The sequence below is a fragment of the Aspergillus ochraceoroseus genome (genome assembly GCF_002846915.1).
Source record: "Aspergillus ochraceoroseus IBT 24754 chromosome Unknown P175scaffold_2, whole genome shotgun sequence".
NCBI classification, from domain to species: Eukaryota; Fungi; Ascomycota; class Eurotiomycetes; order Eurotiales; family Aspergillaceae; genus Aspergillus; species Aspergillus ochraceoroseus.
The window spans coordinates 2,734,167-2,758,800 of NW_024468477.1; the positions used below are offsets into that span (position 1 = coordinate 2,734,167).

The 24,634-nt window shown below is 49.1% G+C and overlaps 9 protein-coding genes across 9 annotated transcripts; 5 read left to right on the forward strand and 4 right to left on the reverse strand.

The window, feature by feature from the left end:
- Positions 1-117: 117 nt before the first annotated feature.
- Positions 118-938, reverse strand: P175DRAFT_0156862 (uncharacterized protein). Its single transcript, XM_040892466.1, has 2 exons — positions 904-938; positions 118-831 (listed from the first exon to the last, which is right to left on the reverse strand). Exon 2 carries the CDS (start codon positions 647-649, stop codon positions 182-184), a length of 468 nt encoding a protein of 155 aa, XP_040754470.1. The 5' UTR covers positions 650-831; positions 904-938; the 3' UTR covers positions 118-181.
- Positions 939-4,035: 3,097 nt separating this feature from the next.
- On the forward strand, positions 4,036-7,603 carry P175DRAFT_0515046 (putative intracellular protein transport protein (UsoA)). Its single transcript, XM_040898834.1, has 15 exons — positions 4,036-4,428; positions 4,485-4,535; positions 4,588-4,783; positions 4,842-5,305; positions 5,361-5,768; positions 5,793-5,829; positions 5,866-5,966; positions 6,003-6,136; positions 6,158-6,401; positions 6,429-6,457; positions 6,479-6,579; positions 6,601-6,679; positions 6,710-6,746; positions 6,768-7,379; positions 7,439-7,603. Exons 1-15 carry the CDS (start codon positions 4,153-4,155, stop codon positions 7,520-7,522), a joined length of 2,853 nt encoding a protein of 950 aa, XP_040754471.1. The 5' UTR covers positions 4,036-4,152; the 3' UTR covers positions 7,523-7,603.
- A 138-nt stretch (positions 7,604-7,741) lies between these two features.
- P175DRAFT_0454412 (isoleucine--tRNA ligase ILS1) lies at positions 7,742-11,233 on the forward strand. The gene is made up of 2 exons (XM_040894570.1): positions 7,742-8,234; positions 8,339-11,233. Exons 1-2 carry the CDS (start codon positions 7,806-7,808, stop codon positions 11,141-11,143), a joined length of 3,234 nt encoding a protein of 1,077 aa, XP_040754472.1. The 5' UTR covers positions 7,742-7,805; the 3' UTR covers positions 11,144-11,233.
- Positions 11,234-11,345: 112 nt separating this feature from the next.
- Positions 11,346-11,656, reverse strand: P175DRAFT_0530177 (uncharacterized protein; the record flags this gene model as incomplete). Its single annotated transcript, XM_040899760.1, has 3 exons — positions 11,346-11,366; positions 11,422-11,517; positions 11,591-11,656. The coding sequence occupies 3 exons, from the start codon at positions 11,654-11,656 to the stop codon at positions 11,346-11,348; spliced, it is 183 nt and encodes a 60-aa protein (XP_040754473.1).
- A 201-nt stretch (positions 11,657-11,857) lies between these two features.
- Positions 11,858-15,542, forward strand: P175DRAFT_0522154 (Sfi1 family protein). The gene is made up of 2 exons (XM_040899239.1): positions 11,858-12,084; positions 12,170-15,542. The coding sequence occupies exons 1-2, from the start codon at positions 12,021-12,023 to the stop codon at positions 15,334-15,336; spliced, it is 3,231 nt and encodes a 1,076-aa protein (XP_040754474.1). The 5' UTR covers positions 11,858-12,020; the 3' UTR covers positions 15,337-15,542.
- A 184-nt stretch (positions 15,543-15,726) lies between these two features.
- Positions 15,727-20,773, forward strand: P175DRAFT_0454418 (WD repeat protein). The gene is made up of 7 exons (XM_040894571.1): positions 15,727-15,968; positions 16,059-16,247; positions 16,348-18,627; positions 18,677-19,120; positions 19,168-19,414; positions 19,467-19,717; positions 19,781-20,773. The coding sequence occupies exons 1-7, from the start codon at positions 15,888-15,890 to the stop codon at positions 20,294-20,296; spliced, it is 4,008 nt and encodes a 1,335-aa protein (XP_040754475.1). The 5' UTR covers positions 15,727-15,887; the 3' UTR covers positions 20,297-20,773.
- P175DRAFT_0157005 (uncharacterized protein) lies at positions 20,473-21,524 on the reverse strand. The gene is made up of 2 exons (XM_040892467.1): positions 21,308-21,524; positions 20,473-21,250 (listed from the first exon to the last, which is right to left on the reverse strand). The coding sequence occupies exons 1-2, from the start codon at positions 21,320-21,322 to the stop codon at positions 20,588-20,590; spliced, it is 678 nt and encodes a 225-aa protein (XP_040754476.1). The 5' UTR covers positions 21,323-21,524; the 3' UTR covers positions 20,473-20,587.
- Positions 21,525-21,987: 463 nt separating this feature from the next.
- On the reverse strand, positions 21,988-22,404 carry ccpA (the record flags this gene model as incomplete). The annotated part of the gene is made up of 1 exon (XM_040893003.1): positions 21,988-22,404. A coding segment is annotated over one exon (417 nt), but the record flags the coding sequence as incomplete, so codon positions are not given.
- Positions 22,405-23,259: 855 nt separating this feature from the next.
- Positions 23,260-24,389, forward strand: P175DRAFT_0522158 (D-isomer specific 2-hydroxyacid dehydrogenase family protein). Its single transcript, XM_040899240.1, has 2 exons — positions 23,260-23,800; positions 23,854-24,389. Exons 1-2 carry the CDS (start codon positions 23,284-23,286, stop codon positions 24,360-24,362), a joined length of 1,026 nt encoding a protein of 341 aa, XP_040754478.1. The 5' UTR covers positions 23,260-23,283; the 3' UTR covers positions 24,363-24,389.
- Positions 24,390-24,634: the final 245 nt, after the last annotated feature.

Consider the following 24,634-nt stretch of genomic DNA (forward strand, 5'->3'; position numbering starts at 1 on the left):
TACTATGTATAATTGCTCTCGCTCTTCTGCGCTACTTCTCTATATACTTCTAGTCATTTATTTCCAAGTCGAACTTATTCTTCGTATTTTGCTACATGGTATATCAAGTATTCGAGTTGTATAAGCCTCCCTCAACGCCATCTCAATAATTTCAAAAATGGGAAACCCTCAACTTTTCCAGTTATGTTTGGTTCATTCTTCTTTCTTGGTAGAAACATGCGATGGGATTAATATCTCCCATATCCGCCCGAATTCCGGGAGTCTCGGCCCTGATACCCTCCTCGATGATACCCTCCACCTCGGGACTCTTGTGATCCGTAGTTCGAGGACCGTCCCTGGTAGTAATCACCTTGGCCATTGTTGTAGGACCCCTGGGAGCCTCTGTTGTAGTATTCCCCATGGTTATAACTGCTTTGTTGGTAGCTACCCCGCTGGCCCTGACCCGAGTTATACGACCCGTACTGCTGAGAGTTGTACGAATGGGACATCCCTCCGCGTGGAGGAGGTGGAGGTCCTCGGGAGAAATTGTTAGACCCTGATGGTGGGATCCACCCGGAAGGCGCTCCCATAGGGGGCCCTGCGTTGCCGGCAGGTACGAACTTGGGATCAAGATGCGCTGCGAAAGGATTTGGTCGGTCATTGCTAGCATAATTGATACGCCCGCCACGGTTATTGCGGAATGGCGCACCACCGAAGGAGCGACCGGAGTTCTGGGACCGATGTTTGGTGGCTTGAATGTCGGCGTTGTCTAATGCTGGTGGAGCAAACTTCACCCCTCGAAGAAGCATGGACTTGTGGGTGTGGACAGACTTGGGGATTTCATAGTCGACCCTGTAAAAAGTAAGAAAAGGTAAGCCTAGGGAAACTCGAAAACATTAAGAGTACGAGTAGAAAACAACTCACATTAGCGAACGATCATCCTCCAAAGTAGGCATGCCGTACTCCTCCAGTGATGATACCAGAGAGCTATGTGGAATGTACGACTCATTCCGCTCAACCTTGCCAGCCAATCCTTCACTCAAGCGCATATTGAGCTTGTACTTAGGCGCACCTTGTTTTTTTGAGTAGAAATTGCCCACTAGGTCTTGATAGAGTGGATGGCTTTCCGACAATAGCAGTACGTCTCGACCAATCTCGTTACGCATTTTTTCCTCATCAGAGAGAAGAGGGTACTTCTTGTGCATCGCAGTTAGCAGGCGCTTCTCGTCGATAAATGGCAGCAAGACGACCCCCTGCCAGGCAAATTTTTTGCCATTCAAGTCGACTGCAAAATCTTCGGGGTAGAAATCAATAATCTCGCTCTTTGGGTCGCTCATAAGGTCATGGAAAATCTCCGGAATAGCATGGTTGGAGGAAGCAGGAAGCACACCCATTAGTTGCTCGAAAGGTTTAAAAGGCGTGCCTTTTTCAAACGATAAATCCATGTCCGCAATATCCACAAAGTCGGCTGCGAATGGGGCATAATGGTAAGGATAATACCAATTCCAGGATGGACAGCCCTGGAAATAATATAGCAGCACCCAAGCTAGACCTTCAGCGTAAGCCCGGGCTACCTTGTGGCGGAATTCCTTGTCTTGTGGATCAACCCCGAACTTTTGTTCGTAATAACGATCGGCGTACCCTTCCTCCCAAAGACGAACTGTATCGGGTGGCAACTCATCGTCCTTCTTTGGTTCTGCTTTACTTGGAGTCTCCGTGCCGGTCTCCTCGCCAGGAGTCTCGTCCGCCTTTCTCTTTCCAAGAACCGACGGCGACGTCTCACCTGGTTTATCTTCGGATGGGTCTGGCGTTGGCTCCTCAGACTCCTCCAAAGGCTGATCATCCTGTGAGCCTTTCATGAGCTTGCTCTTTAGGACGGCCGCAGCGCTTTTGTTTGCCATATTAGCCCGGTAGACAGCTCCTCGATTAACAACCATGCTGTGAGTCAACTCCCGAGTCTGTCGAGCTAGTTGTCCGCGGCCAGGAGTTATTAATTCTAGGTCAGCTGGGGGCGCTGTATTAGCACCTGGACCGCGGGGTTTGGGGGTTGCTGGAGCATCATGGGCCTCGTAGTTAGGTGAGCTGCGTCTTCGCTTCCTAGCACGCTCCTCATTTCTCGCCTTTTCTTCTTGTTTGCGCCTCTTTTCATTAGCAAGTTTTCTCTCTTCTGCTTGTCTACGGCGTCGGAAAATTGCGTCTTCCTGTTTTGCCAGTCCTTGCAGAATGAGCTGAGCTCTCTTCAAGTCCACATGCCCGTCCTGCGTTAAATATCCACCCATGACGGGGATATTGTCGCGCCAGATTGCTATGAGGGTGTCGATACCGTTCTCGCGGATATCTAATGATGGCAAGTGTGGAAGGAAGTCATTTCCTACGAAAAAGCACATGAATACCCAGTCATCCAGCGCCCTCTCCAAATCAAAGGGAAATGGTTGTTGGGGAACAGAGAGCTCAACTGCCAGATATTCTCGGAGAATGGAGACATGGAGCCAGATGAATGGCTTTAGGGCGGTGCCCTTGCCCTTTTCGTCAAATTCGCCATTCTTCTCCTTTGCCTGACCCCGGCACTCCTCCGCTTTATGACCTTGCTGGCCACACAGGTTACATGTACGTGGCTTTGATTCTTGGAAAAATACATCTTCTCGCAAGACTTTGAAATAAGGCTCGTGGGTAGCCAGACCAAGCATGATTAAATCCGCATCCTAGAAAAAAAGAAGGAATCCAAAAGTTAGTCTTCTGTCAAAGCAGGTCTAAATTTCTTAAAAGGTTGCATTAGCATACCAATCCATACATGACATGGCGAGTGTTGGGATCGTGTTCTGGTGAGGCTCGCTGCGATCGGACAAACTCCATGATCTTATGCTCGCCCTCTCCGGGAACTGTGGCATCGGAAATAATAATTTTCAACTATGCGAGTTAGAACGAAACTAGATCAAAAAGGGGTCGGAGGCCGTACCTTTTCCCATGCGGGATCAGTATTGAGCTTGTACGCAATCCAGTAGCGCAATGAGGCAGCAAGGATGTCCATAAATGGTGTTCCGGGAGTAATAACGTTGCTATCCCAAGTTTTCTTGATGACCTCCTCTTCGAGGCCTCGATCCTTGTTGCCGTTCTGTTTCGCAAGCATCTTGCGGAACTCTTCCTTTTTCTCATCTGCTTCCCTAGCCTCTTGGGCGGAACGGAATCGACGTGCTCGCTGTTGGTTCATCTTTGCACGGGGGGCGACGCCATCTGTATTCCAACCATATTCTCGTCAGCCTAAAAATTGCATGGATCTTGTAACTAAGGAAGTTTGAACATACCAAGAGCGATCATGAGAAGTTTCCTGGGGCGGACCATATTCACAACACGATCGGTGTACTTGAAAATCTCCAGCATCATTTCCTGCTCGTTCGCTGGTGGTGGCCGGCCCTCCGGATGGGTACAGGGATGGACAATTCCATTCATATCCAGATACAGATTATCTGTCTCTTCTCCGTTGGGGTTTGGACCCGTGGTATTAACCGGGATTTCTTCTCCATTCACGACTTCTGGAAACTCCTCGATTACCGGTGAGATAATCTTCGGGTACTTGTTGGAAAGCCATCTGAACAAGGCTGGAACACCCATGACGACGGTAAATCCAGGACAAAATATACGAGGGAACAGAGAAGAGCGAAAGAAATTGTCTATTTCTTTTTCTGAACCTAACAAAAAAACCGAAGCGGAGAGGATTTAAGCTGGCCCGACAATGCTCTCCATCAGCGACTTGAACTTGTAGTATCGACCACTGGTTCTCTCGACGCAGATCCCTGAGTCTAGAGATAGTAAAGATACAGCACAGCCCTAATAATCACAAAAGCTGCGCATGGAATGCGAAAGAGAGGCAGCCTGTGAGGGGGTTGAGGACGATGAAAGAAAGAAGGAAGTCTCTGCGATCGCGACAATCAGAGGAAGTCCCCCGAATCCATTTGCGGCTGCTCGGCGCTACTTTTGTCGCGGTTCCGGTAGTTTAGCTTTAGCGGCCACTTGGCACTGGCAACTCCGTTGTGATAGACTATTGCTTGGCTTCATAGAGAACAACTCACTCCTTTTTACTTGTTCTAAAGGGGTTCTCTTTGGCACCACCCCATGTCTACCAATTGCTATCCTCCCGACCGGTGGTGACCATGAAATTTCGATTGACCTGTTGCGATGTTTCGAATCCTCGAGTCGCAGGCGCCGGCCAAACAAACGGCAACGGATACTATCAACACTCTCAGCAGTAGACTGCAGAGTGCGACCTTACTGGAAGATCGGCGGGCAGCTATACAGGGACTCAGGAGCTTTGCGAAGATCTATCCTGCATCAGTTGCGTCGGGGGCTTTGCGACCGTTGATTAGCAGCCTGCGAAATGACCGGGAAGATGTGGACACGCTCAAAGTGGTCCTCGAGACCTTGTTGATGCTATTTTCCCCCGATGAGAGTAGCGTTCGTTTGTCTGGACTGGTCTACATTTAATTTAATTCACTGACGTTTCTTTTTAGCCCGAAGCATCTGATGAGATAGCTCTTTGGCTCTCAGACGAATTCACCCAGGTACGACAAGGCGACAACATGGTGGTTTCTGGGCTTGCTAACAAGGTGAAAGCGACAAGACAATATAACTGCACTGCTTGACCTTCTAGATACCCGGGATTTTTACTCTCGCCTCTACTCGCTCCAGCTGATGTTCCAGATCTCGAGTGCGCGACCGGAAAGAACCCAAGAATGTATCTTGACAGCACCTCTCGGTATTCCTAGGTTGGTTGGTGCTCTGGGAGATGCCCGGGAGCCCATACGAAATGGTTTGTGAACATTTTGGTAATACTGTAAAGGTCTCTGCCCGCTAACAAATGTTCTTAGAATCTTTGCTGCTTCTTATTGCATTAACGCCCGCCTCCGAAGAATTCCAAAAGCTTGTTGCTTTCGAAAATGCATTTGAGTCGATATTCTCGCTTATGGAGACTGAGGGGGGGTTGGCACACGGATCAGAGGTTATCGAGGACTGTCTTTCGCTGCTTGCCAACCTGTTAAGGCTCAATATTCCCAATCAGTCATATTTTCGAGAAATGGGATGCATACAAAAGTTGGCCAAACTTCTTACTGATGTCAATAAGGAAGAGGAGAGCGAAGAGCCAACTCCTCAATGGGCGCTTGCCCACCGGGATAAGAACATTTGGGGGTTGCTGGTCATCATCCAACTCTTTCTGGTGAAAGGTGGGATTAACACGCCTACAAACCAAATGGCTTTCTGGAATAGCGGCGTCATGGAACAAGTTCTTAGCACAGCATTTGGTCAAAGGTTTAATGTCAATGTCACCGCCAAGGTTAGTGACCGTTTTGGTGGACTGGAAAAGCCTACTCTGACATAGACCAATACAGGCTCTAGCGACATGTGCAGATTTGATTCGCGCCAATACGCCTCTACAAGAGAGATTTGGAGACGTTGAAGTGTCTTGGGGACCTGGGGAGGCAAGTAATGGTGTGAACGGCACCAAGACCAAAGCGCTTCCACGGATCAATGTGATCGAAGCGCTGCTCAAATTGTCGCTTGAACCAGCATCCATACAGCTTCTGGATGCACGTCTTGCAGCTTGTGAATGTGTTAAAGCCTTCTTTGCAAACCACAACGGAATTCGCGTCCACGTCTTGGGAAGGGCAATCAATGGGCATGTTAGCGGCCAGGACGAGATCCCTAACATCTTGTCCGTCCTGCTCACGCCGCCAGAATCCCGAGGGAATGCTGACCCATACCAAACTTGGATGGCTTCTGTCCTGATGTTCCACCTGGTATTCGAAAATGCTGAAGCCAAGTCAGTTGCCATGGGGGTGACGGAGGGCGATGCTGATAGTGGCGAAGAAGTCATCACTTGCATTCAAACAATAGTAGGCAATCTGATTACTGGTATAAACCGAGGAGACGATGAGAGGATATCACTTGGATATTTGATGCTGCTTTGTGGTTGGTTATTTGAAGAACCCGACGCGGTCAATGACTTCCTCGGAGAAGGAAGCAGCATCCAGAGCCTATTACAAGAAACTAAACATCGAGGTGCCTCGAATGTCCTCGTTCCTGGACTTTCCACTATTTTGTTGGGAATTATCTATGAGTTTTCTTCTAAAGACTCCCCGATCCCCCGGAAGACACTGCATAAGCTGTTGATTGAACAACTGGGAAGGGAACAGTACATCGATCGGATAACTCGATTCCGGGAGTCCCCCATGATTCGGGATTTCGAAGTTCTGCCTCAGACAGTAGGCGCAAGCTACGATGGTGGACTTCCCGACATCTTCTTCGACAGGATGTTTGTTGAATTTCTCAAAGACAACTTTACCCGTCTAATTCGAGCAATCGACCGTGAACCCGGACTTGAAATATCTGTGATCACGAATGGTGTGGAGAGAGGGGTCTCGCGTGAGTTAGTCGACTCTCTGAAGGCTGAAATCGAGGGAAAGGGCCATGAAATACAGAAGCTTGAGTCCGGATTGGTTTCCTTGAGGCATAAAATCGAGCATGAGCAAGCTGAGCATCGGAAAACGAAAGACTCGAGAAACTTGGAGTCCTCGAAAATGCAGCAGATGCATGAATCTCTTCAAAGACGTCATGAACAAGAATTGTCAGCGTTGAAGGAGCAGCATAACAAACTCAAGAACGATTTATTGAAGCAACATGGGGAACAGCTCCGGGCCATTGACACACAGTTGCGAGAAACTTCCGCTGATTACGAAAGGAAGAGCTCAAAGTTTAAAGAGCGTCATGAGGCCGAGGTTGCTGACTTCCAAAAGAAGATCCGGTCACTAGAGTTGGATCTCATTAAGACCAAAGAACAACACACAGATGAGGCTGCGGGCCTGACTAGAATGATTGACTCCTTGAAGTTAGACGCTACTAAAGCTAAGGAACAATACGCAGGTGAGGCTACGGGCCTGGCTCGAATTATTGACTCCTTGAAGTCAGACGCTACTAGAACCAAGGAACAACACGTGGCTGAAGTCTCCGACCTGAACAGGACAATTCAGGGTCTCCAGTCAACAATTAACACCGCTAAACAAGAACATGTGTCAGAAGTTACTAAGCTTGAATCTGCCAACCAAACTCTTCGCTCAGAATTCGATACATTGAAGGAACAGTCTACGCAGGACATTGAGGCTGTGCGGGATGACTACTCTTCGAGATGTTCCGCATTAGAATCAAGGGCAGAGCAAGCCGAAAAGGAGGTCGCAAGACTCGAAGCAGAGGTGCGCAAGTCTGCGCAGGCATTCGAAGACGCCCAGAAAGCCCTAGTAAAGGCGAAGGAGGACGCTAAAGAGAAAGAAGAAGGGCGTAAGGCAGCACAAGCTGAACTGGAGGATCTACTGATTGTATTTGGTGACCTTGAGACTAAACGGAATGAGGATAAGGTAAGTTAGAGATATATACCGTGGACTATCCCTATACACATACTAATCCCACGCCGCAGAAACGCCTGAAGGACTTAGGACAAGAAGTATCTGAAGATGAGGAAGGCGACGAGGAAGACGAGGAAGAGGAAGAGGAAGAGTAGGTTATAAATACTAGAAACATAAGGGCAACAAAGCCCAAGAGCATCTATACCACTGTTGTTCATTTCCCCCGCAACTTTTATATATCGCACTGTAGCAGAAAAAAAAAAAAAAGAAAAGCCCTGAAACTGATTTGCGGTGTGGCTTGGCAAAAGTCAGGTTGCGCGGGGTGACTCACATTTTCAAGCCCCTCGCCTTTTCTTTAATTGTATCCCTACCCCGCGGCATCCCTCGCAATTACGACAACCACCAACTTGACGACTGCCACGATTTTTGCTACTCGTCATGTCCATTGATTTTCCCAAGGAGGAGGAGCTCGTCCTGCAGAGGTGGAAGGAGATCAATGCCTTCCGCCGACAGGTCGAGCTCTCCGAGGGCCGCAAACCTTACACTTTTTACGACGGTCCTCCCTTCGCAACCGGCCTCCCCCATTATGGCCATCTACTGGCTTCGACTATTAAAGATATTATTCCTCGATATTGGTCGATGAAAGGTCACTATGTCGAGCGACGATTCGGCTGGGATACGCACGGTGTGCCTATCGAATACGAGATCGATAAGAAATTGGGCATGTCAGGTTTGGAGGCGGTCCAAAAGCTGGGGATTGAGAAGTACAACGACGAGTGCAGAGCTATTGTCATGAGGTTTGCCTCTGAATGGCGTCAAACTATTGAAAGACTTGGTCGTTGGATCGACTTCGATAATGATTATAAGGTCTGTAAAGTCTTCTTCCAGCGGCCGGTCAATTTTTGACAGGGCTGCGCTGGGGATACTTGGAAGAAGGAGGCTTTACTGATAGATTATTTCTCCCTACTTAGACCATGAACACGCCCTTTATGGAGTCCGTTTGGTGGGTTTTCAAGCAGCTGTTCGACAAGGGGCTTGTCTATAAGGGCTATCGTGTCATGCCTTACTCCACTGCCCTCAACACCCCCCTCAGTAACTTTGAGGCGCAGCAAAATTACAAGGACGTCCAGGATCCTGCTGTTGTGGTCACATTTCCTCTAGTGGATGATCCAGAGACCTGCCTTCTTGCCTGGACGACTACGCCTTGGACCCTCCCTTCGAACGTCGCTCTCGCAGTAAATCCTGGCTACGAATATATCAAGATCCATGACGAGGCCTCCGGAAAGCATTACATTCTTCTGGAGACATTGCTTCGAACCCTGTATAAAGACCCCAAGAAGGCCAAGTTTAAGATTGTGGACCGATTCAAGGGGTCGCAGATGAAGGATTGGAAATACCAGCCCCTCTTCAACTACTTTTATGATACATTCAAGGATCATGGATATCGTGTGCTGAATGCTGAATATGTGACTGCTGAAGATGGTACTGGTATTGTCCACCAGGCCCCTGCATTTGGTGAGGACGATTACAAGACTGCTGTGGATGGTGGTGTTATTGATGAAAACCGCCAGCCCCCCAATCCAGTCGACGAGATGGGCTGCTTTACATCTGAGGTTCTGGATTTCCACGGCCAACATGTCAAAACTGCTGATAAGGCCATCATTAAGTACTTAAAGGCAAATGGTCGTCTTATTGTGGACAGCCAGATTACTCACAGTTACCCATTCTGTTGGCGCTCTGACACACCTTTGATCTACCGGGCCGTTCCTTCGTGGTTTGTTAAGATCGGACCTATCATCCCACAGATGCTCCAGGGTATTGAAGAATCGCACTGGGTTCCTAGCTTTGTGAAGGACAGGAGATTTGCTAGCTGGATCCAGAATGCCCGCGATTGGAACATTTCCCGTAATAGGTTTTGGGGCACCCCGCTGCCTCTATGGGTTAGCGATGACTTTAGTGAGGTCGTCGCCGTCGGAAGCGTCCAAGAACTCAAGGAGCTTAGCGGTTATGAAGGAGAGCTTACTGACCTTCACCGCGACAAGGTTGATCACATCACTATTCCAAGTAAGAAGGGCAATGGTGTGCTTCGGCGTGTCAGTGAGGTGTTCGACTGTTGGTTCGAATCAGGCAGCATGCCATATGCGTCTCAGCACTATCCGTTCGAAAACAAGGATCAGTTTGAGAAAAGCTTCCCAGGTGATTTCATCGCAGAGGGTCTAGATCAGACCCGCGGCTGGTTCTACACCTTGACTGTTCTGGGCACTCACCTCTTCGGTAAGCTGCCTTTCAAGAACTGTGTCGTGAATGGAATCGTTCTTGCAGAGGATGGAAAGAAGATGTCCAAGAGGTTGAAGAACTACCCCGATCCCTCCTTGGTCATGGACCGATACGGCTCGGATGCCCTAAGACTTTACCTCATCAACTCGCCCGTCGTTCGTGCGGAGCCACTCAGGTTCAAGGAGTCGGGCGTCAAGGAGATTGTCGCTAAAGTACTTCTCCCCCTGTGGAATAGTTACAAGTTCTTTGAAGGTCAAGCGGCGCTTTTCAAGAAGACTACGGATGTTGATTACATGTGGGATCCTAAAGCCGAAGCTACTAACACCAATGTCATGGACCGTTGGATCCTCGCTAGTTGTCAAAGTCTCTTGAAGTTCGTCAACGAGGAAATGGCTGCATACCGTCTGTACACGGTCGTTCCCCGTCTCCTGGAGTTGATTGACAACACCACCAACTGGTACATCAGATTCAACCGCAAGCGCTTAAAGGGTGAGAACGGCGTTGATGACACCTTGCATGCTCTGAATACCTTGTTTGAGGTGATCTACACCTTGGTCAGAGGCCTTGCGCCGTTCACACCATTCCTTACCGATAATATCTATCAGCGACTACTTCCTCATATCCCAGAGGCTCTCCGCAGCGAGGATAGCCGGAGCGTCCACTTCCTTCCCTTCCCTGAAGTACGTGAGGAATTGTTCGATGAGATTGTGGAGAGGAGGGTAGCACGCATGCAAAAGGTTATCGAAATGGCCCGTATTTCCCGTGAGCGTCGATCCCTCGGCCTGAAGACACCTCTGAAGACACTTGTCGTCATCCACCAAGACCAGCAATTCTTGGACGACGTGAAGTCTTTGGAGACCTACATTCTCGAGGAAATTAATGTCCAGGAACTCGTATTGTCGTCCGATGAGGCCAAGTACAATGTCCAGTATAGTGTGACAGCTGACTGGCCGACTCTGGGCAAGAAGCTGAAGAAAGAGGTTCAAAAGGTCAAGAAGGCCTTGCCATCTCTGAGCAGCGATGATGTGAAGAAATTCGTTACCGACAAGAAGATTCTTGTTGACGGTATTGAGCTTGTTGAGGGTGATCTTGTTGTCAAGCGCGGTCTCAAGCAAGACTCCTCCTCCGAAGCTATGGAGCCTAACGCGGACGCTGATGTGCTGACCATTCTTGATGTTCATCTCTACCCAGAGCTGGCCCATCAAGGACTGGGCCGCGAGATCATCAACCGTCTCCAGCGTCTTCGTAAGAAGGCTGGTTTGGTCCCTACGGACGATGTCAAAATGCAGTATGTCGTGCTCTCGGATCCCGACAACGTCGGAATCCGCGAGGCATTTGAAACCCAGGCATCGGTCATTGAGAAAGTTGTTCGCCGGCCACTGGAGCAGTGTAAGGCTGCTGAGGGCAAGCTACCGAATGCAGACGAAGAAGGCATGATCATGCAGGAGGAGCAGGAAGTACAAAACGCGACTTTCTTGCTGCGGTTACTGAAGCTGTAGACTTTCAGGATATGATTTCTATTTTCTTTAAATCTTGAGTTGAATCCTTAGGGCTATATATTCCCAAGAAAATAACATTCCATTTAAAAGATATATATACATCTTCCTTCCACATTAATATCGAACTGTAACCCATAAAGCACTACAAAAGTCTCACAATGCACCTTTTTGCGCCTGATGCATGCTCTGTTATATTTTCTTCTTAAACCTTTTTAGATGCAGCCTGTGGACCCAGCACATTAGCCATATTCTGACAGATGTATACCAGGCTACTTTACCAGGAAACAATCCTTCAGCTTCATAAATTCTTTAGCACACATATCTTTCTGCACTGCATTATAGTCTGCAACAATGCACTTTCCGTATGCGGCCGCCTGGATGATTACGACTTGATTTAGCTGGATTTCCACGCTCGACGTAGGCCCAAAAACGCAGGAAGAAACCTACCTCTGCGGAACACATGGCCGTAGCCTTTGCAAACTTCTCAACGGGCCTTGTTTTTGCGGACGGCATCTTTTCTTCTCAGACCGTGTCTTTACTTCGAGGCGATGCAAGAATCGCTTACTTCCTGGTGACTCTGGTTGTTGTTGTTTGTTTGTGATGGGATTCGCCAACAAGTTATATTACATAATCTGTAGTCACATGACCAAATTGTCGTCCGTGTTTGATTCGCTGCGCAATCAGCAAAACATCTTGTTGGCCATAAAAGTATTTCTGCTAGGGCGGCTGTTGTCTCAATCGGCGGGATCCCGCATTGTTATCTCGACAGCTGTGAGAATTTGTTTTGTATCCTTTCTGGGGACTCGCAATGGTTGATGTTGTTTCCCGCCTCCATGACCCATCGCCGCAAAACACGCGTTAAGTCGCGGATATTTCAATGCCTCCCGATTCCGCCCAACGAAGAGCTTTAATCCATGAAGACCCGGCCCTTTCAGATGAAGGTATGAAAACAATTATTTCTTTTCTTTATATCTGGCTATTGCATTCAAAAAAAAAGGAACTGACATCTGCTGGCTTTTGTGTTAGATGTCGGCTTCCTCTTCCAGATTATCACCCGCGCGGAGCGTGATCCAGAAGCTGTTCGCCTTCCGTACAGAGTGTTGTTCAAGGAATATGATGAGGTTATTGCGGAGCATGGATCGGATGCGGATCCAGGCTATGCCTGTATGCGTTTCCTGTTCAAGATGGGAAGTAAAGATGTCGTAGGGGAGACCCTCTTCGACAAATTTGAAAACCTGCTTCAACAGATGGGCATCCTGATTGAATTTGGGAACGAGGAGACTGAGAATGACCCTCTTACCGATAATCTGTCCTCTGTTGATGTTCAGTTGAGGAAGAGGGTCGACCCGCCTTCAAGAGAGGATACTATACAGACACCGCGGCGCAGACGAGCATCGTTCAATTCAATGTACGATATCGGCGACGACCCTACGCAGAGAAGTTTTATAAACCGCCCAAGTTCTCGTTCCTCGATGTCGCGATTACAAATAGGGAAGCCTGAGTTCCTTGATTCCCTATCGCCAAGTCGTACACCTGGTCAGAAGAGATCTGAATCACCGGATAGAACTCAATTGATTGCACAGTTCCTAGAAGTCGGTCGGCGCCTTATGAGTCGGATGGACCTCCTGGAATCGACTAAGAAAAGGTCTAGTGAGCCTGCCTCTGCCGTGAACGAGGATCGTTCTCGAAGGATAGCCGAAGCTTCGCAAGCTAAAGCCTCCAAATCGCGTAGCATTCGTTCGGTGAGCTCTATCAGCTCCGAAGAGGAAGAAGAGGAAGGATCCATCGCTCCCTCAGATGTTATTTTTGAAAAGCCAGAGATACCACCGGAGATGATCTACCGACCATCACTGTCGGACTTGCTACGAGATGCATCGACATTCAATATGTATCGCCAGCGGGCAATCAATAGGCGCATCATCACTCAGTGGATGAAAAAGGCCGTTCAAACACGGCAGACCCATCGAGATATGGACATGGTCTCTGTCAACCGGGATCGAAGCACTCTTCTCCGCCAGGCCTTTGAAACGTGGCATACAATCATCCGCAATAAACGACAAGAAGCACGGACAGAACGGTTTTTCAGTCACTTGGAAAAGCGCGCTGCACGGGCTCGAGATCTGTATTTGATGACGAAGGCATTTACCCATTGGGCCGAGGTGACTTCCGATGAAGTTAAGAAAACTACAGCTGCACGACGACATGTCCTTAGCGTCAAGTACTTCAATGCATGGCGTGAAATAACAGCAATCAACGTGCTAAAAGCCCAACGATTCGCATTACAACGACCCTTTCGGGCTTGGAAGAAAAAGGCGGACCATGTGAAGAGTCTTGAAGAACAGGCAGTCGCTCACCATAACCAAAAATTAACACATGGTTTCTACTGGAAATGGTTTTGGAGTCTATGCGAGCGACGCGCCCCCAAATGGCATGATTACTGCCTCAAAAGGCGGTCTTTGCTGTACTGGCTGCGCACATTTCGAACGAATAGAGAACGAATCCATGAGATTGATGCCCAAAATAAGCGCCTTGCACTTGGTTCTGCATTGCAAGCGTTATCTGAGAGATCAAAAGCGATCATCTCCGCTGAGCAGAAGGCCGTTTCTATCCAACGTCATCAACTCCTTGAGGACTCATTAGGAGAATGGAGAATCCAGGCTCGTCTGGCTCCAGCCGCCTCCCGTGTTGCAGAAATGGTTGATCACCGCATCCTCCATTCAGCGTACATGCAGTGGGTTAAGCGGGCTCACATGCTAAAACAAGCAAGAGAGATGGACCAGCGGAGAATTGTGCGGAACTCGTGGATTGCATGGAATGACCAGCTCCGTTGTCAAGCCCTTAGCGCCCGCATCGAAGAGCGCTTGAAGATGGAGGCTATGTATAAATGGATTTTGGCAGAGCGATTCCGTCTCATGCAGCGGATCCGCGAACAGCGAATCAAACGGGAGGTTTTTTCTCACTTTGTGACAAATATCCGTAGCACTTACTCCGAATTGCTATATCACGCCGACATACATCAAGACCGTCGGAATGCAGATCTGATCCGGTCGAAGTTTACTTGCTGGCGGGACCAGCTTGCATTACAACGTCAACGTGATGTCGTCGCCTTTGAGTTCTACGCACCACGACTTGTACAGGAATCACTTGTGGCTTGGCGCTCAAAAACCCAGCATGTCGCCAAATTAGACGAGTGGACTCGGGATGCTAGGTTTTACTTCCTCGCGACTGGCACTTTGAAGCGTTGGCATGCGACTACCTTAGACTCCGCTAAACGTCGTCGACAGGAGGCTTACGCCAAAGTAAGACGGAAGACTAAGATTAATCTAGCCTCCAAGGTGTTCAGGGAGTGGAAATTCAAGACGCAGAATGCCACCGAAATGGAGGAGCAAGCGGGTCAGATTTACAGGAAGAAATCCTTAAGCATAACATCCGAAATGCTAAGCCGCTGGCAAGAGAAAACTGCGAAGCGACTCGAAGAGTGTGATGATGCAGACACATTTTACTTCCAGCAGATTGCCTACGACCAACTCATACGATGGGCCGAAGCAGTGGTTGGATATCGGCAGCTGGACGAGCAGGCTGTCGGTATGTATCGCTTACATGTGCTCGGCCAAGCCAACATTCAGCTGCGCAAGCTTAGCCTTCAGGTGTTTCAGATCAAGAGTAGGTCGGAAACCGCAGAGGCTATGAGAGACAGGAATCTTCGAAAACATTCCCGGGGCATGTTCCGTCATTGGGTAGATAAAGCTAGGATGAGCCTCGAGGCTCGTGATTTACCAGGGCCCTTAGTGAGCCCTACAAAAACCCCTAATCATGTGGCTAGCAGCGGTGCAGAACGATCGATATTTGACCCCTGGTATCCTGTTGAGACCCCGTTTAAGACGCATGACTTTGTTTCTGAAAACCACGTTTCCTCAGCGACCCCGTTAGCTACGCCCAACTACATGACTTCACCGTCCAGAAGAGCTGCAAGGGCACGCGCCTTAGCCCGAGCTTCCACCACTCCAGCCACACCTCTAGTAACACCGTTTGCTAGTAGGCTCCTGCGCGCGGAGGTCTTGAATACCCAGAGCACCTCGACTCGACGAGATCGCAATGGACGCGGCAGCGCTCTGGGCACAAGCGTTCGATTCGTGGACGAGGAGCCAGAGTCACCCACAGACGGGAGGAAATCAGCCAATCGACGAATATGAGGCCTCCTGGCAGGTTTATATGTATATGTATATGTTGTTATGTTAAAATATCATGATGGCTGGTTGGGGCTGGGATGGTGATTTTAATACCCTGTTGCAGCATCGGGCGTGCGAAGAGCTGTTTTGTTCGCTATATTGAATGCGCGGCATACGTTGAATTATAGCTACGACCTCTAGACAAAAGAAATGAATCTCAATAGAATCGGAATTATTTCAGTAGTGTCAAGAGTCCTCTGCTTAGATCACTCTGTAAATATAGCCAATCTCTGTTTCATGAAGCTGATCGCATGTTGTGGTCAGTCACACGGCGGAAGGCGGAGCAGCTGCGAAAACGGCGTCATTTTATTATTAGCAGCCACTCACTTCATATCTCCCCCTCCCCCCAAAATCCCCGAAGCTCTTCGCGATTCCACGTACTTGCTCCGTTGAGCTCTTGCTGACATTTCTTTTTCGCATTGCTATTCCGGATAGCCCTGAGTTCCCTCTTGGAAATGGTGTAATGCCCCCTGTCTTGAGCGCATCGAGCGTCTGACCTCCGAACGACCACCCTGATGCGCGCAGTACTGCCGGGGAGACCCCCAGCGAAGCTCCAATCTTTCAGCACCGCGCTGTGGAATGGTCTTCGAGTTGTTGTAAGCAAGACCCAGTACAGGGTTGAATTATTTGACATCTTTCTGGATTTCTTCGTTGACGCGAGTTCACTAATTGCCGTTGCGTGTTAGGTGTACATCTCTGGTCAAGCACTCGTTATTCTCGGCGGTCCGCATAAGCTCCTACAAACAATCTATGTGGACGATACCAAGGCTCTGGAGGCCGTGGTGATAGATGAAGCGTCTGGTAAAATTGCTGCGTGTGGAGGACCAGATGTTTTTATCTACCAACCGTACGGGATTCAGAACGAAACGTTAAGGGTCCGTCGCGATAATCTCTCCAAATGGCATTCTTTGGACGCTTCTCCCTTGGGGTAATGCTGCCGGTAATTTGGAAATGCTAATAGTTGAATTGATTTAGTGGTCCCTGGTCTCTACCTTCCGCTACAAAGATGATGACGAGCCGATTCGGACTGTTTCATGGGGCTCCCCTGACGAGCTTCTCCTAGGCAACTCGTATCTCACCCTTTGGTATCTAACCGATACACCGCGTGCAGTATGGCGACAAAAGCTGGCAAATCCTGTCAAATTTGCGCAATTCTCCCCCGATTCGGCCCTCATTGTTACCACAGGACACTACGACCGTTTGGTCAAAGTATGGAGGCGGTTGGCATTTGGAGCTGATGACGTGCGATTCGAGGTATCGTATCTCGCACATCCCGCCATCGTTACAGGATTCCACTGGCGTCGACCATACCATCGAGACCAATCGATGGAAAACGTCTTCTACACTCTATGTGCGGACAATAAGATCAGAGTGTGGGCGACGATGGACCATCATGCTCATTCTGCCCTCCAGCTTTGGACGCAGATCGATATGGACGTCTCTTTGCAGCCGCGACATGCGACAGAGAGAACTAGCGCAACCCGCAGGTACGGGTTTATAGTTGATAGTCGGGATTTCTGTACCGCTACTGAGCAGGCGGTGCAGAGAAGCACAGGGAATAAGGGCAACCACGCCTTGGAGCATCTAATTGAAGTGGCGAACAAGAGTCCGGAAATATGTGTTGTGATAGATGGGATGGGACATATGTCTGCATGGGCACTGGAAGATGTTGGCTCGAAAGTCAGGTCAGAAATGAGCGTTTTTAATATCCTGCATGTGGAGGGCTTGGACTTTTCATTCATGCCTGGCCTTTCCTCGCAAGAGGACTATGCCCGATTATGCGCATTTCAAAGCTCGGATCCACCGGATTCCATATCCGTTCTTATCCATCACTTTGACGGCCGAATCGAATGGTTCGACTCCCAAGTCGATGTGTTATTCGACCCAACTCCACGCAAAAACAGAGTTAATCTCAAAGCGTCCTGGACCGGACATATCGGTCCTATCAAAAAAATCCTCCGCAATGCCACTGGAGGTACTGTTACCTCGCGTACTGATGACAACAACGCGTTGATCTGGAAGCAAAAGTGGAAGGAGAGCGACTCCGGGCTTGTCCGCAGGAGCTCCTTGTCTTCTGATGAACATATTCATCGTAGTTGTGTGATTGAAAATGGAGATTTCATTGTTAACCTACATCACCATGGAATTTCTCTTTGGGACATTCGCTCGTTCCATGCCACCAAGCTCGCAGACGCGACGTTGGAGCTTTCAAGCAAGCCTCTCTGCGTTTTGTCGGTCCCAGCTGCTGAGCAGAATTCAGGGTTCCTATACATAGCAGCAATTGCGGCTGATATGAGTGGAGTAGCCTGGGAAATTCAACTTCCGACTAAAAAGAAGCAAGCTAACGGTGGGAAGCCTGATTCCCAATGTTATTTGAAGAAGTTTTGTACTTTTCATCTAGGCCTCAAAGAGGACATATCTTATATTCTCCCAGTTGACCCGGCGGGTCCGAGGGCTCAGATATCAGGGTTTTTCGATCTTTTTTCACCTGACATCGCTCTGTCTTATACTGAGACAGGTGTTGTTCGAACATGGACTACCAAGGTTGATCATGAGAATAGCCGACTTGAGTGGCTCTTAACATCTACGGTTGAGACCGGTATCATGAACCCTTCTCTCGCCAGCGGAAGTTCCATTAAAAAGGCGGCTCTTGTCGACGAGGATCGCACACAGCTGACTATCTGGGATACCAGCGGGGCACAGCTTGAGTTCGAGGAGCATTTCTCACAGCAGGATGTTATCCGCGACCTGGATTGGACGTCCACACCAGACATGCAGTCCATTCTTGCGGTGGGGTTTCCGCACAAGGTAATTTTACTATCACAGCTTCGTTATGACTACCTCGACTCTGGTCCATCGTGGACACAAATCCGAGAAATCCGGATCCGCGACCTCACTCCCCATCCGATCGGTGATTCCTGCTGGCTCAGCAATGGCCATCTTGCTATCGGAGCAGGGAATCAACTTTTTGTTTATGGTAATCAGATTGATACCGCCGACCGCCTAGTATCCCAGCTGCGCATCCCATCTCATGGCTCCGCATCTGTAGGTCTTTTCGAGATCGTCAGTCGCCTTAATGGCCCGCTTCCCGTTTTCCACCCGCAATTTATCGCGCAGTGTATACTCAGCGGCAAGGCAAACCTGGTCCATTCAATTCTGATGAATCTCCATCGGAAACTCAAATTCTACACCGAGGGCGATGAGATCGATGGGTTTTTAGAGATGCCTTTGGAGGATTTCTATGTGGAGCATGATGTGAGTTAAACTTCAAGTGACAAGCACGGTTTTTTACTAATGTGCGAAGACGCCCCAAAAGGCATTCTCAAAAGAACTCAACTCGTCATATGCAGATATTTCCCTAGAGGATGAACCGACAGTAATGGATGAAACCACCGCCGCTGCCCTCAATGAAAACTTAGCGCGGGTTGCTTTACCCCAGTTATCTAGCCAAGAGCAATTTCGGCTGGTTGATGCCGTTGAATGTGTTGCTACTGTCGAGAAACATCGGCGTTCAATGGATGACAACGCCGCTCGTTATCTCCTGTTTTTCCGACAGCATATGTTGCGTAGAACGCAGGGTGTTGCTAATAATGATACAGTCTCATGGCGAGAGATTGTTTGGGCATTTCATAGCGGCAGTCAGGACATTCTTCTCGACCTTGTCTCAAGACAGTTTGGTGGCAAGTTGACCTGGAAAGCGGCCAGGGAAAGCGGGATGTTCATGTGGTTATCAAGCCCTACAGCCATTGTAAGAGTCCTAGGTCGAATCTAGGGTTATGTGCTAACGGATACCAGCGGGAGCAATTAGAGGTAGTCGCTCGAAATGAGTACACAAAGACGGAGGAAAAGAATCCAATCGACTGCTCTTTGTATTATCTTGCGCTCAGGAAGAAGAATATTCTCCAGGGTCTTTGGCGGATGGCATATTGGCACCGCGAGCAAGCGGCTACCCAGCGATTACTAGGAAATGACTTCAGCGACACTCGATGGCAAACCTCCGCCATGAAGAATGCATATGCTTTATTAGGGAAACGGAGGTTTGGTGAGCACACACACTGTTTCCGCTGCTCAGGATATTTACTAACAACCCCCAGAATACGCTGCGACTTTCTTCCTGCTTGCGGACCGTCTGAAGGATGCCGCCTTCGTTTGCCTAAACCAGGTGGACGACCTTCAACTCGCCATTGCCATCACCAGGGCCTATGAAGGAGATGATGGCCCAGTGCTGAAGGAGATTTTAGAAAAGCGAGTTCTGCCAGAGGCAGCTGCTGACGGAAACCGTTGGATGGCTTCCTGGGCTTTCTGGATGCTTGGCCGGCGTGATATGGCCGTGCGATCACTTATTGTAAGCCCTCAAAATCTTTCAAATCGGTCTGTTGACTAACAAAAAAAAAAAATCTATATATAGTCACCCGTTGAAACCCTCGTTCCATCACCCCCTGCCTCTCCTGGAACACCGGGGTCAATCCCTCTGCAGGCTAAGTCTTACCTTTCCAACGATCCTGCATTGGTTGTATTATATAAACAACTTCGCGAAAAGACCTTGCAAACCCTGAAAGGAGCGTCCAAAGTGTCTGCCCAAGCCGAGTGGAATTTTGTCATTCGAAACGCACGCCTGTACGATCGAATGGGATGCGACTTCCTCGCCTTGGATCTTGTCCGCCACTGGGAGTTCCTAAGGGAAGCTCCCAGTCCCCAACTCACGCGGGATGGCGTGCTTAATCTCGAGAGTGGCGGCGTTGATTATAGGAAAATGCTTCGACGGAGAAGCAGTCTCGTGGTTGCCGACATGCCCGTCAAGCCCATGTTCGCGGCGGAGCCCAAATCTCCGATTGAACAGAAACCAAAGAAACCAGCACAGCCGCCGCCCACAATGTTCCATGAGCCAGATGCCAACTCTCTCCTTGATAGTTTTGGCTTCTAAACTGGTCATGTCTGTTGTTTGTTCGAACAGACAGCGGTGATCCATGTACTGTACATCCATACGTATTAGAAGGCAGTTTCGAAGTTGATTTCTATGCCTGATTATCTAGAGGATCTCGATATTGCTCGTCAACTTGAAAAATATTAGAGAAACCATCAAGACTAGTAGATTATTCTTTTCATATCCAAACTAACGCCACGCTTTTTATAGATATTATATACAGAGAGAATCCAACACAGAAAATAAGAACAAAGAAACCACCAAAAAGAAGAAGAAGAAGAAGTAAGCTATCTAACGCCCCCAAAGCGAAAGCCTCCTCCGCGTATGCTGCCATAATCTCCTCCGAGGCGCCGTACCATTCCCAGCGCCCGGTGCGGTCCCGTTCAAAAACGCAGTCACCATGGTCATATTATTGATACTCGGCCCATGAACCACCATAGAACCCTTTCTCTTTCCCTTTCTGCCTCCCTTTCTGCCTCCCTCCTCCTCCTCCTCCTCCTTTGCACACGACATGCTCATCCAAATCTCACTGAGCCCGTAAAGCTTTCTCTCCCTACACTCCCCCAGCGCACTTCCCGCACTTCCAACCCCCGCGCTCGTCGTCGTCGTCGTCGTCCAGCGCTGCACATCCCCCTGGATCAGAGCCTCCTCCCCCACACACCCAGGCAACTCATGCAAGGCAATCCTGCACGTCTCCCCGGGAGAGAGCCAGAACCCGTCCGTTTCAACCGACACGTATCGGCCTGCGGGCGCGTAGGCCAGCGGAACGGGGATGGCCTGGCACGACCCCGCGTGAACGTTCATTCCTACCGCGAATTGCTCGTCCAGGTCGAGATCGCCCACCTGGGATCCCGGAGACGGGGTTGGGCAGTGTGGGTAGAATTTTACCCAGGTGCGGGCTGTGCTTAGGGCTGAGGCTGTTGGTGCTAGGAGGGGTAGTACCAGTAGTAGATACTGTTTTGGTTTCTTTTAGTATTGGTTTCTTTTTTTTGGGGGGGGAGTTGTTCTTACGTTTGTCCAGAACATGGTGGCAGCAGATCAGATCAGATCAGATCAGATATGGATGGATGGATGGATGGATGGATGGATGGATATAGTCTGTTGTGTGGGTACGTGATTGCTCTCCTGATCCAACAGACATTATTATATGCTTCTTCCAACATCCCCAGCCATCGCGGCCAAATTGATTCGCATGGCGGGGAGGAACTCGAAATGTGTCCTGTGGTATGTGAGGCTAAGAAATATGCAGAGCATGGTGATGGAGACTTCACAGACGTGATTGTTGTTGTTGTTGTTGTTGTTGTTGCTTTTGTATAAAGTATAGACTTGTAATCCTTTGATTTCTAGAGTTATTGCAACAAGACAGCTGAATGCTTTGGCGCTCGTGGACTCTGAATAGTTATGTGATGATGGCTTGGGGAAACATGAAGTTATGATGTTGGTGGCTTTTTGTCTCCATTCCATTCTACATTCTTGTTGCCTCGCTCCCAGTTTACTTGTCTGGTCATTTTAAATCGAAATTCTACTGGGCAAAATCAGTACAAAGTGCACACATATAGCATTGCATTTTTATTTATTAGTTAAATATTATCAGTTAATACATGATGATATCAAGAGAAGACAGTCTCCCCGAATTATCCGTTTCGCTTCTCTTACAAGCCCACAGGAGGACTGGCAGGCTTTCCTTTGCGATCTCCATCCCGCTCACGGTCGCAGATCAAACGAACAGAAACATCCCCGTCGAAAGCAATGTCGCTTATGCACGGGCTGTGGGCGGTCTTTTCTCCAGGGAAGAGCGGGATAGCGGTCTCGGGAAGGCCGGCACACTCTCCGTTGGAATAGACCGCCACAGCATGGCATTCATACGACGTGTCGCCGGTAATGGCGTTTACTTCAAAACTATACGCGTCGACTTCGAAGAAGTGTTTGCCCGGCAGTTGGGTGCAGGTATCCTTCGTGGCAATGGTGGTCTCTGCGTCTCCCACACTGGGTCCAGGCAAGCCACCGTTAGGGCAGAGATCGTGGTACTTCATGGTGACGGTTGCAACACCGTAGCCGTAGACAGCTGGGGCGAGGGCGAGCGTCGAAGCAAGGGCAAGAATCTGTGGGTTTCTCCGTGAGCTTTCGCTTTTGTAGGATGAGGTCTGAAGAAGCGCTTTACCTTGCAGAAAAACATTCTGAAGGGATGATGAGCTTAGATAGGGGGAAATGGATCTGTGGAATCTCTTTCGAGGCTCAGCGATTTTGGCTATCGTCCAAAGGACTCCAGAGCGGTTTCCCTGGGGGCGCGGCGCGGTGGTCTATTTATGTGTTTTCATAGTGAAAAGGTCTGGACGCGTCGGTACATGGAAGTCCTGGGATTGATGCCCATGGCAGTGAATTCCCGTTCTCGACTCTCCTGGGTCAACAACGGCTGTAGGAATGTAGGGCCAATGGTCGAGTTGACTTTTCTTTCCCTTGGGCCCTGGGAGAGCTCAAGCGCAGTCGGAATGTGGACAGACTGGCCAGGAGCGACAGTCCTTGGAATGGGCGTAGCTCCTCTCAAATGCCTGGCGCATAAATCAAGGGGAGAGTCTCCTTACTGGGAAATCCAGGCTTTCTAAACCAATCGTGAAATTGTTCAATGGTCGCTGCCCTGTGAATGAAGTACCTTGCGACACCAAGCACTGGGCCTGCGGATGTTGTCTCGTCAGACGATCTGACCAGGACCTGACTGTAGAGATCTCTGTCCTCCTGCTCCTTCACAAGAGAACAACCGCATCGTGGATCCGTTCGGGGTTGAATGTGATCTCGACACTAAAATGTCAGCTAAAGGGCGCCTGGTGGGTTGGAAGAAGCGGGGAGACAAGAAGACGACCCACCGGTAGATAACCCAGACGATATATAACTCTGACATACACAGATCAAGATGTTTCGATCTTTAAATCTTCTTTTTCCTTCCATAACTGATATTAGCAGGGAGACAACACCACAGAAAGAACTGGAAAATGGCACTTCCGTCCCCAGAGCACCACCACATTGTCTATCTTCAGGGTGAAGTGCTACAGATCCCCACGTTTGCTCTCCCACCTCCATATACTTATTCAGAGACGATCTACCCCCGGACTGCCGTCTCCGATGTATCTACACGCATTCATAATGCCTCGATCCTAGTTGTATCCGCCCTCAGGGTCGACGCACATGCCCTAGCTCCCGAGACAAGTCCCTGTCTGAAGCTCATTGTCGTGGTAGCTTCGGGGATTGACTGCATCGACCTAGATGCATGCAGGAAGAGAGGCATTGTTGTTAGTAACTGTCCGAACTCCAACGTCGAGGCTGTATCCGAGCATGCCATAGGACTGTACTTTGCTACACGACGAAAACTACTGGAGATGCACCTGGCGACTAGGGCCGGGGAATGGTCACAAAAAGGGTTCCTGATGTATAAATGTCTAGACAAAGATGGAATGCCACCCCTGACTTGCCAGGATGAAGTCGCTGGAATTATCGGGAATGGGAGTGTAGGTGAGTGTCAACCCACAGTCGCCACTGCTCCCCGGAGTCTAACCGAGTAACAGGGAAACGAATTGCCCTTCTCGCGCGTAACCTGGGAATGAAAGTGATCATTTCTGATCGCAAGACATCCGATGCGGCGAAATCTTCAGAGGGCTCCGATGACAGTGAAAGGGTCCCCTTCGACCTTGTGATCAAGCAGAGTACGGTTCTATTTATTGCGCTTCCGCTCATGGATTCCACTCGGAACCTCCTCTCCACAATAGAATTTGAATCCATGTCCCCGCATGCTGTTTTAGTGAATGTTTCCCGAGGAGGTATCGTGAACGAGGAGGCCCTCATCCAGGCGTTGGAGCAGCGCAACATCTTCGGCGCAGCAACCGATGTGTTTCGCGAAGAACCTGCTGGGCCGGGGAACTCCCCATTACTTCGAGAGAATACTCAAGATTTGAATCTTGTCACCACGCCTCACTTGGCTTGGTTGTCCCAGAAGACATCCATTAATTATTCCCAGAAGCTAAAACAGGCTGTGGAGGCATGGTGTGCAGGGGGATCCGTGAATGTGGTGACATGATAGATCATCTTTTTCTGCGTAGTCCATATATGAAGATTAGTTACTATGTATAGAATCTGTTGAGAATGAGTATTGATGAAAATGCGATGAGATTGAAGAGAGAGAGAGAGAGATCTATTAGTCAGATTTGGAGGCAACGCGATCTCCTCACTTTCACTTTCTCCTCCTCGCATCCTCAACTCTTGTCCCTCATTTCTTCCATCTCTCTTATCCTTGTCATGGCTTCGAGAGCTTAAAATGCAGTCACCTTCTTGTTCTTTTGTTTCGCATTA

Coding starts and splice junctions, on each gene's coding strand:
- P175DRAFT_0515046 (XM_040898834.1), top strand. CDS start 4,153: ATGTTTCGAATCCTCGAGTCGCAGGCGCCGGCCAAACAAACGGCAACG. Junction 4,429..4,484: donor TTTCCCCCGATGAGAGTAGC/GTTCGTTTGTCT, acceptor GTTTCTTTTTAG/CCCGAAGCATCTGATGAGAT. Junction 5,306..5,360: donor ATGTCAATGTCACCGCCAAG/GTTAGTGACCGT, acceptor AGACCAATACAG/GCTCTAGCGACATGTGCAGA.
- P175DRAFT_0454418 (XM_040894571.1), top strand. CDS start 15,888: ATGCGCGCAGTACTGCCGGGGAGACCCCCAGCGAAGCTCCAATCTTTC. Junction 18,628..18,676: donor ATTTCTATGTGGAGCATGAT/GTGAGTTAAACT, acceptor TAATGTGCGAAG/ACGCCCCAAAAGGCATTCTC. Junction 19,121..19,167: donor TATCAAGCCCTACAGCCATT/GTAAGAGTCCTA, acceptor AACGGATACCAG/CGGGAGCAATTAGAGGTAGT.
- P175DRAFT_0522158 (XM_040899240.1), top strand. CDS start 23,284: ATGGCACTTCCGTCCCCAGAGCACCACCACATTGTCTATCTTCAGGGT. Junction 23,801..23,853: donor TATCGGGAATGGGAGTGTAG/GTGAGTGTCAAC, acceptor ACCGAGTAACAG/GGAAACGAATTGCCCTTCTC.
- P175DRAFT_0522154 (XM_040899239.1), top strand. CDS start 12,021: ATGCCTCCCGATTCCGCCCAACGAAGAGCTTTAATCCATGAAGACCCG. Junction 12,085..12,169: donor CCCGGCCCTTTCAGATGAAG/GTATGAAAACAA, acceptor CTTTTGTGTTAG/ATGTCGGCTTCCTCTTCCAG.
- P175DRAFT_0156862 (XM_040892466.1), bottom strand. CDS start 649: ATGCTAGCAATGACCGACCAAATCCTTTCGCAGCGCATCTTGATCCCA.
- P175DRAFT_0454412 (XM_040894570.1), top strand. CDS start 7,806: ATGTCCATTGATTTTCCCAAGGAGGAGGAGCTCGTCCTGCAGAGGTGG. Junction 8,235..8,338: donor ACTTCGATAATGATTATAAG/GTCTGTAAAGTC, acceptor CTCCCTACTTAG/ACCATGAACACGCCCTTTAT.